The following is an 11,818-nucleotide window of genomic DNA, read 5'->3' as shown; positions in this document are numbered from 1 at the left end:
TTTGCTGTTTATGTGTATATATATGTAAGTATACCCCAATGAAAAACTAAACTTCCAGGTTATTCTTCATCTTGTCAGATTTCACTACAGACAGACAGACAGACAGACAGACAGACAGACAGACAGACAGACAGACAGAGAGTTTACTCCAACTTTTTTTCTCTTCTTTTTAATCGTTTAACGCTCATTTCTTAAGCTGTCTTAAGATGAGAGATACTCTGGACACGCTATATCACTGGAAATGACGATAGAAGAAAAACAAAAGAAATCATATCAGTTACCAGTTTATTCTACATAATGTATTAACCCTTTTTACGTCATAAGCATATGATAAAACTGAGGCGCAAGTGCCCCCTGGTGGTTATCTTCTGTAACTGACAGTATGTAGGGGGCGCTCTCACATGACTGGACTACCATCTACGAAAAAGAGAAAAAAAACAAGAATAATTAGGACCGCGAAAATTTCCATTATTTTTGGAGAACACATGATAATATATATGCAATATTGGCCAAAGGGTGGAGTGACACATCATCCAGAGGCGGTAGTATAAAAAAGACGTGATGGTAAATGTTGTTATATGATTTTGTATTAGTCAGTTTCATATTTAAACTCAATGGGAAAATATAAGTAAAAATGTAAATGAATCCAATATTTAAAAAAAATAGATAAATAAATAAAAAGTGTCCTAGTTGAGCTTCGAACCCCAGCCATAACCGAGTTCCTGGATAAAACTATACAAACTACGGTACCGTAAATTTATCGACTGTTTGCTCCACAGAACATTTATGTAGCTGACCTGTAAAATATCCGGTAGTACATTGCTACTTGAGGAAAAGTAGTCGATATATTTCTGGAGTAACTTTGGAGTCGTTTAGAAGCTTTGCAAAAACTGGCTCTTTCGAACGCTTACATGATTTAATGCATGATGCAAAAAATGTCAGCCTTGATGAACGAAGGACATTGGAATTTAATAGCAAATATTTCGGCAAGTAAACATTGTACAATGTTCTCGTGCCGTCAGATAATCTAATTTAGTCAATATATATATGCAGATCAGTTGTATAATCGATAAAGTCATTAACATAAAAATATTATCATATAAATACCAGAGACGTGTTATATATGTCTCTGTAAATACTTATTTAATTATAATTATTATTATTATTGCGTTATTCAAATTACAATTGAAATCAGACCAACTGTTGACTTATCCAAATTTGGTGGGTATCTTTACCTTGAATCCATTCGGAAGACACTCTATGAACACACCCGACAAGGCCAGGGAAAGGTTCTTGGTGTCTGTGGTAAATGCCTTGACGGCCGTGTAAGGTTTATGGAAGTAACAGTTTCTCATCATCTATCAATTAAAAAAGGAAACATTCTACATTTATCAGTGTAATTAGCAAATATTGCTTGACTTCTTTAGTCCACAATGTTGATTCATACAAATTTCAGTATGTGTGACGATTAAAAATAAAATCTATATTTTTCATTTATTGAACGAGTACAGAAATCTGTGTGAAAATAGAGACTGAAGCTTTACCTACTCGTGATATCATATAAGTCTTCACATTCACTAAATATTACAATTCCATAATCAAAACATCAATGCTTACACCTTTATTCTCCTGTTACGAGAGTTTTCTTTACGAAACAAAACTAAATTTTTCAAAAATAGGCACGCAGGGCCTGTATCGCTTGCATGGATCTTAAAGCCTAGCGATGTTATTCATGCCTATTGGTTGGGTATTTCAAATATTTCCAAATTAAGCTCAGTCACTTAATGTCTTCGATGGGGCAAGACAAATGGGTAAATCCTTATATCATTACTGTCTTATTCTTTTGATTCCCAGTAAGAGTTTATATGGCTATCAGGTTGGTATCTCAACTACCAAATACTATATCAAATGTATGACCCAGAAATAATGTCCTTTGAGACGTGCCACACCCAAGGGTCAATTCTTACATAACAAAAGTGTCTATCTCGTGATGCCAAGCAATTCTATATATAAATATATGGTTATGGGGTGGGGAATTCCAAATGTTTCAAAGATATCATTCAGAAATTAAGTCCAGAGGTGCGGGGTCACACCAAAAGGTCATTTCCTACATCATGATTGTGTTTATCTCTTGAAGCCCAATATTGTTATATATGGGGTTGGGATCTTAACAGCTGCAAAGCTATAACAAGGAAAGTAAGTTCCTGGGGATTAGGCCAAGCCCAAGGGGCAATTCTAATACCATGACTTTGTTTATCTCTTGATGCCCGTCATTGCCACATATGGTTAAAGGGTCTGCATTTCATCTGTTTCAAAGATATAACCAGGAACCTCAGTCCCTGGGGGTAGGGCCAGATTCCAGAACCAATTCTTACATCATGGTTGTGTTTATCTCTTTATTCCCAGTAATGTACATGGTTATGGGATAGGTATCTAAACTATTTTCAAACAAATTTCCCATATTGAGCCCAATCCCTCCTGCCCTAAGGGACCGAGATCCACCATTTATACAAAACTGATTTCCCTATACCAGATTAGGATTCTCACCAATCCAATAATTTCTACAGGAGGAATAGGATTTTAAAGAATTTGTTCTATTTCCCCTATTGGGCCCTGCTCCTCCCGCCCGAGTCAGCGGGATCTATCGTTTATACAAAAATGATTTCCTTTCACCTAAAGATGCTTCTGGCCTAACGTGGGCAAAATCCAATCATGCCTACGGGAGGAATACGATTTTAAAGGACTTGCCAAATTTTCCCTTTTGGGCGCCGCCCCTCAAGCTCTTGGGGCCGGGACACACTATTTATACAAAAAATGTTCCCCAATCCCCTTAGGACGCGTTTGACCAAATTTGGTCCAAATCCTCTCGGTCGTTCATGACTAGTAGCATTTTGTACGTAAAACTGCTTACAAAGACAATGTATTCTGCTTCAGGATGTAGCTTGACGTGTTGATGATCAGTTCAAATTAAAGTTACTAACCAGGAATTAATAAACATTGAAACGTCATTTTTCTATATTAGTCACTTACGTTGATTGTTATTTCCATCGAAAAGGCTAGTTTTCCAATAACAAGTGTGAAAATTAAAATTTTCTTTTACAAAATTTCCATTTCTAGTAAGTAGCATTCATGCTTCCCAAAACCTGCGGTGATTCCATGTGACTTTCTTGTAGTATTTGGTTCGACTTTCGAGAGAGGTAAGTTAATGAAGACTATGAGGAAGCGATTTATTGGTCGCTACCAACAGTAACGGGGAAATTCACTCTCCTGGGTCATCATATCAACTTTACATGCTTTCCTATTTCCTAGATGATTTTTTTTCTTTTTAACATTTCTACTTATCAATTCAATAGTGTTTAAATATCGATGTTGATTTAGTATTCAATGACCTTATCACGAAGTACTTTCTCAACGGTGTAAATCGCCGCTCTTGTTAACAAGTAGCCATGTATTTCAATGATATGTAACTTTGTAAGTATTAACTGTTGTGTAAAACAACACGTGAATACAATTATAATTCAAACTCAAATTCAATAAAATTAGGGCAAAATATGAACAAAAGAATGATCTCCACGGAGACTCGTGTCCAATAAGAATATAGCCAGATGTACAGTGTTTTCCTTGTTATTCAAAACAAACGGCATCAATATCATTAAAAGGCCATGTGATCGTTATCTGGTTTGATAAGCTCTTTGATAAATTCGGCCTCGTCAACTCTTTCAAGAGAGGGCTTAATATAGTTGAATTTCCATCAGTGTGCAGATATTCTACTGAAGATCTTGCTATCAACCCAAATATCGTAAACAGAAAAATCAGGTTTCTGACCACGATTTCTTCCCAAGTCCATGCAATCTTAAACGTGTTTTTCACGAAAAACGCTCTAGTAAAATTCACAGCCATATGCCTGTACCGGTATTCACCTTTCTTGAAAACAAACCAAGTATAACAAATCGTGTGTGGAAACATCAGTATTTACACTGTTGTTACTGAATGGTGATACAGGTTCAAACATAAAGGATTACACTAAGCGTTTTGGTAAAATATGTTGATCACCATACAATACTGACCGCGGCCCCTTTGAAGACAGTTGACTGAGGTGTGACGTCACAGACGGTGTACATAAGGTCATCAGAAGGGGCCTTGTCTGGATGATCCGGACAAGACTGGTTAACATTGTCGTTGATCGATATTGCAATATTCAAGGCAATTGCATCTAGAACCTTGATTTTATCGCATTTAACAGGCCTAGCGGAAGTCGACAGGAATGTTGCCGGAGCAGAGGTCAAGGTAGCAGAGGTCAGATGATCATGCGTCATCGGGGTAGACGTCATCGGGTCAGAGGTTACAGAGGCGGAGGGATTTGGTTTTAAACTGGAATGTTCAGTTGATAAATGTCCTAGAAAAACATGAAAATGTGCATGAAAAACTTCAAGAAAACACCAGCATGTCAACATAAACATAATCCTAACTCAAGATAAATAAAACTAGGACAAAATATTAACAAAAGAAAAATTTACGCGGAGACTCCTCTAAAAGTACTCTAAAAGTACAAGAAGAACGAGAACTGACATGACCCTCACTGATACGATATCATAGTGTAGGTAACAAGAACTGACATGACCCTCACTGATACGATATTATAGCGTAGGTAACAAGAACTGACATGACCCTCACTGATACGATATCATAGTGTAGGTAACAAGAACTGACATGACCCTCACTGATACGATATTATAGCGTAGGTAACAAGAACTGACATGACCCTCATTGATACGATATTATAGCGTAGGTAACAAAAACTGACATGACCGTTTCTGATACGATATTATAGCGTAGGTAACAAGAACTGACATGACCCTCATTGATACGATATTATAGCGTAGGTAACAAGAACTGACATGACCCTCACTGATACGATATTATAGCGTAGGTAACAAAAACTGACATGACCGTTTCTGATACGATATTATAGCGTAGGTAACAAGAACTGACATGACCCTCATTGATACGATATTATAGCGTAGGTAACAAGAACTGACATGACCCTCACTGATACGATATTATAGCGTAGGTAACAAGAACTGACATGACCCTCATTGATACTATTTGTTTGTTTTGCTTTCCTTAAAACCATACATTTTCATGTTGTTTTTCTCTTAAATTATTTTTTCGTTGACATTTGATTTCGTTGATCAATAGAACGCACGAATTCAACTAATGCTAATGCTATGTATTTTTAACTCTTCATCATTTGGTGGACAGATTCGTTGATAAAGAGTTCTGATGAAATCAACGAACAAAGATGATTTTACAAAATGCAAAACAGATAGACAAGTAAAAACAACATCATTCGTTATTGACAAGAGAACATGACATCAGACCTTACTGACAAGTTAAAGAGCACCATTCGTTATTGACAAATTACAACAGCACCATTCCTTACTGACAGGTAAACATAATACCGTTTCTTATTGACAAGTTAATACAACACTATATTCAGGAGAAGTTAACAAATGAGCTAATCCTAATATGCATCTTTTTACTTTGAGATTTTGGTGGATGTAGAGAGAACTTACTGACACAATAGTCCTTACACTGGTCATAGTGATAGTCACAGTCAGGACGAGTGGACAGATGACATGCCACGTGATGGTAAGGGTTGGATAGTCCGTAATCTTTTGTGTCTAAGGACAGAAATCAACATGTGACATATAAATACATATTAAATAACAAGGAGTTGGTTATTGAAACTCAAATTCAATAAACAAGGGCAAATGATAAACAAAAAATATTCATGGAAAAGTACAAGGAGTATAAAACCAGGTGTTCTGAAAGAGAAAACATTTTCTGCTTCATCAGTGACACCCGCCATGTAAATCACGGTCAATCCAATTTTGAAGTGTTACTTTCCTAAATGAGATAATTAATATTCATGACGTCTTATTTATATTCTTGATCCTGTGTTGGAATACTTAAGCTAACAAAGCTCGAAATATCTATTATGAATACATCCTTAAAATCCTGTGATATGCGTTTGTCTATGATAATTACTGACATGATTACTTCTTTAACACGTAACATTATTTCCCTTGTTCTCATTTGTGAACACGACATTACTTACTTGGATTAACCAAGGTTTACATGGCGGGTGTTGTTAATGAAACAGGGGACTCCTACTCTTCCGGATCACCTGGTCTTATACGCCTTGTACTTTTTCATGAGTCTTCGTGTAAATCTTGTTTTGTTCATATTTTGCTCTCGTTTTATTGTGTTTAGTTTGGATTATGTTGACATTATTGTATTTTCTTGTTATTTTCTTTGCGTTTTTCTACCATTTCTTATACTTGATATTGTAAAACAATTATTATGCAGAATCCCACGGCTTAATTTGTATAACGAATAATGTTAACAACTTAAAACACAAATGTTTACAACAATATTTACAAAAGTGTTTATCGAAACCTATTCCGTAATTAGTATAAACCTCATTCTGAATCGAACACCTGGTCATCATAAATTCACAAACTGATTAACGTAACTTAAATGAATGTTAAAATGTGTTATTCAGAACAATCAATTATTAATACTCACAATCGTAGCAAGGACAACAGGGTGGACACCAAGCAAAGTCACCAAGATGGAGCCAATCAACAACTAGAAACCGAGCTGAAAAACAACATTTTTATTTAACGGTATTTCATTCTAATAAGTACAAACGATTTTTAATAACTAATCACTTGTTTGCGCTGAAACGTGACCTATCAAGATTCCCACACGTTTTTCTGGTGTACCTTGATTTAGTTTCATGTATTTATTTATAGCTAACAATGTATACACTGTATGATATAAAACTAGAAATTTCAGTCTTTGCAAAGTCTAGAATATTTATAACATCTTGAACAATTAGCCAAAATAACACACGTTCACCAACCAGATAGTCAGCCAAGTATATGACAAAATCTCTTTACACAGACAAGTTTTTAGTTCAAACATATCGGGTTTACTTGGAGCAATATTAAAGATACTGTTTCTTCGGAGATTAATGAAATAAGCAGAAATATGAAATATCTTGTGGACCTGTTTAACCAGGAAGTTATCCACAGTGAGCGTTCCATGAAATATGTTCTGGAACGCTCCCAAATGCAAAAGAGACGAATTGCACTAACAACTATCCAAAAATGTGCAACTTAATCGACAACCTTCAGTCCAGCCTGCCGTATGTGGTTTTCTTCTTCATTTTAATATGAAACATATAATAATAATGTGGAACTGGGACAAGGATATGCATGCATATTATTATTTCCATGTTATCCGCCTGTTATCCAGTGAATTTGTAATATCTTGTATTGACACTATTGTAATATTATCTCATTTACATTGGCTGCGACAGTCAAAAATCGATTCTGACGTCATAATGTGGTAATGAGGTTACGTCACAAAATGGCGCGAGATGTCTTGATGAAGGGACAGTAACCCTGACATTTTTTTTTTATCAAATTCTGTTTTTACCACCTTATAACTTTCCAGCTGATGAAGAAAGCGATAGGAATCCGATACTGACGATATTAACGATTTTATAAAACGTTACTGTTATTTTACGAGATAAGGGTGTATGTTACCTCACACATTCTGTTAGAATGAATTGATATTTGTTACGTATGTAAGGACCATTAAGAAACATTGGCGAGCATTATGAATATATCAATAATCCTATATTATAGTCTATTGTTACCTGATTTCGATGTTGATATGTCTATATACCACAGAAAACACAGGGCAACCTGAAAAAGCAAATAAAATGAACAATGACGCAGACTAAACATACAAAATAGACCTAAACACCCGTAAGCTTTTGCCTATTTACTACTTTATATGAGTGAAAGTTTCCCCGCAGTTGAACTTTCACTCTTTTCGCCCTTGGTCAATGGGTTGAAATTAAAATTATGTAAAAGTTTGATGGTAAAGTTGGTATGTTTCACGAAATCGGCAAAATGTTTCAAAGTCTTTCAAGGGTATTTCTATCTGAATGTTAAAAAACCGATACAATACAAAAATATTTTTAAACACATATTGTGAAATAAATGAATGTACCATTTTCGAAAAGCTCGAACATTTTAATCATCAAATAACCATTTTACTACAAGTGTCATGAGCATAACAAAATACAATATATTCAATTATAAAACACAATATAAACAGTCATAAAACACAATATAAACAATCATAAAACACAATATAATCATAAAACACAATATAAACAATCATAAAACACAATATAAACATAAAACACAATATAAACAATCAATCATAAAACACAATATAAATAAAACACAATATAAACAATAAAAACACAATATAAACAATCATAAAACACAATATAAAGTCATCAAACACAATATAATCATAAAACACAATATAATCATAAAACACACTATAAACAATAATAAAACACAATATAATCATAAAACACAATATAAACAATCATAAAACACAATATAAACATAAAACACAATATAAACAATCATAAAACACAATATAAACAATCATAAAACACAATATAATATAATCATAAAACACAATATAAACAATCATAAAACACAATATAAACATAAAACACAATATAAACAATCATAAAACACAATATAATCATAAAACACAATATAAACAATCATAAAACACAATATAAACAATCATAAAACACAATATAAACACAATATAAACAATCATAAAACACAATATAAACAATCATAAAACACAATATAAACAATCATAAAACACAATATAAACAATCATAAAACACAATATAAACAATATAAAACACAATATAAACATAAAAACACAATATAAACAATCATAAAACACAATATAAACAATATAAAACACAATATAAACATAAAAACACAATATATAAAACACAATATAAACATAAAACACAATATAAACAATCATAAAACACAATATAAACATAAAAACACAATATAAACAATCATAAAACACAATATAAACAATCATAAAACACAATATCATAAAACACAATATAAACAATCATAAAACACAATATAAACAATCATAAAACACAATATAAACAATCATAAAACACAATATAAACAATCATAAAACACAATATAAACAATCATAAAACACAATATAAACAATCATATAAACATAAACACAATATAAACAATCATAAAACACAATATAAACAATCATAAAACACAATATAAACAATCATAAAACACAATATAAACAATCATAAAACACAATATAAACAATCATAAAACACAATATAAACAATCATAAAACACAATATAAACAATCATAAAACACAATATAAACAATCATAAAACACAATATAAACAATCATAAAACACAATATAAACAATCATAAAACACAATATAATATAATCATAAAACACAATATAAACAATCATAAAACACAATATAAACAATCATAAAACACAATATAATCATAAAACAAAATATAAACAATCATAAAACACAATATAAACAATCATAAAACACAATATAATCATAAAACACAATATAAACAATCATAAAACACAATATAAACAATCATAAAACACAATATAAACAATCATAAAACACAATATAAACAATCATAAAACACAATGTAAACAATCATAAAACACAATATAAAATCATAAAACACAATATAAACAATCATAAAACACAATATAAACAATCATAAAACACAATATAAACAATCATAAAACACAATATAAACAATCAAAAACACAATATAAACAATCATAAAACACAATATAAAACACAATATAAACAATAAAAACACAATATAAACAATCATAAAACACAATATAAACAATCATAAAACACAATATAAACAATCATAAAACACAATATAAACAATCATAAAACACAATATAAACAATCATAAAACACAATATAAACATAAAACACAATAAAACACAATATAAACAATCATAAAACACAATATAAACAATCATAAAACACAATATAAACAATCATAAAACACAATATAAACAATCATAAAACACAATATAAACAATCATAAAACACAATATAAACAATCATAAAACACAATATAAACAATCATAAAACACAATATAAACAGTCATAAAACACAATATAAACATAAAACACAATATAAACAATCATAAAACACAATATAAACAATCATAAAACACAATATAAACAATCATAAAAACACAATATAAACAGTCATAAAACACAATATAAACAATCATAAAACACAATATAAACAATCATAAAACACAATATAAACAATCATAAAACACAATATAAACAATCATAAAACACAATATAAACAATCATAAAACACAATATAAACAATCATAAAACACAATATAAACAATCATAAAACACAATATAAACAATCATAAAACACAATATAATCATAAAACACAATATAAACAGTCATAAAACACAATATAAACAATCATAAAACACAATATAATCATAAAACACAATATAAACAATCATAAAACACAATATAATCATAAAACACAATATAAACAATCATAAAACACAATATAAACAATCATAAAACACAATACAATCATAAAACACAATATAAACAGTCATAAAACACAATATAAACAATCATAAAACACAATACAATCATAAAACACAATATAAACAGTCATAAAACACAATATAAACAATCATAAAACACAATACAATCATAAAACACAATATAAACAATCATAAAACACAATATAAACAATCATAAAACACAATATAAACAATCATAAAACACAATATAAACAATCATAAAACACAATATAAACAATCATAAAACACAATATAAACAATCATAAAACACAATATAAACAATCATAAAACACAATATAAACAATCATAAAACACAATATAAACAATCATAAAACACAATATAAAACACAATCATAAAACACAATATAAACAATCATAAAACACAATATAAACAATCATAAAACACAATATAAACAATCATAAAACACAATATAAACAATCATAAAACACAATATAAACACAATATAAAACACAATATAAACAATCATAAAACACAATATAAACAATCATAAAACACAATATAAACATATAAACACATAAAACACAATATAAACAATATACAATATAATCATAAAACAATAAAACACAATATAAACAATATAAAACACAATATAAACAATCATAAAACACAATATAAACACAATATAAACAATCATAAAACACAATATAAACAATCATAAAACACAATATAAACAATCATAAAACACAATATAAACATAAAACACAATATAAACACAATATAACACAATATAAAACACAATATCATAAAACACAATATAAACAATCATAAAACACAATATAAACAATCATAAAAACACAATATAAAACACAATATAATCATAAAACACAATATAAACAATCATAAAACACAATATAATCATAAAACACAATATAAACAATCATAAAACACAATATAAACAAACATAAAACACAATATAAACAATCATAAAACAAAATATAAACAATCATAAAACACAATATAAACAATCATAAAACACAATATAATCATAAAACACAATATAAACAATCATAAAACACAATATAAACAATCATAAAACACAATATAAACAATCATAAAACACAATATAAACAATCATAAAACACAATATAAACAATCATAAAACACAATATAAACAATCATAAAACACAATATAAAAACACAATATAAAACACAATATATTCAATCATAAAACACAATGTAAACAATCATAAAACACAATATAAACAGTCATAAAACACAATA

The 11,818-nt window shown here is 30.0% G+C and overlaps 1 protein-coding gene across 1 annotated transcript; it reads right to left on the bottom strand.

Annotated features, from left to right (window-relative positions):
* Positions 1-312: 312 nt before the first annotated feature.
* LOC132555492 (uncharacterized) lies at positions 313-7,781 on the bottom strand (the record flags this gene model as incomplete). The annotated part of the gene is made up of 6 exons (XM_060219842.1): positions 313-417; positions 1,236-1,358; positions 4,068-4,396; positions 5,577-5,684; positions 6,592-6,666; positions 7,733-7,781. Coding segments are annotated over 6 exons (789 nt in total), but the record flags the coding sequence as incomplete, so codon positions are not given.
* Positions 7,782-11,818: the final 4,037 nt, after the last annotated feature.

This window comes from Ylistrum balloti, unplaced genomic scaffold, assembly GCF_031769215.1.
Source record: "Ylistrum balloti isolate Yb309-2 unplaced genomic scaffold, AGI_CSIRO_Ybal_v1 Utg370500, whole genome shotgun sequence".
Taxonomy (NCBI): domain Eukaryota; kingdom Metazoa; phylum Mollusca; class Bivalvia; order Pectinida; family Pectinidae; genus Ylistrum; species Ylistrum balloti.
The sequence above is the reverse complement of the archived record's forward strand: the minus strand, read 5'-3'. Positions and strand labels throughout refer to the sequence as shown.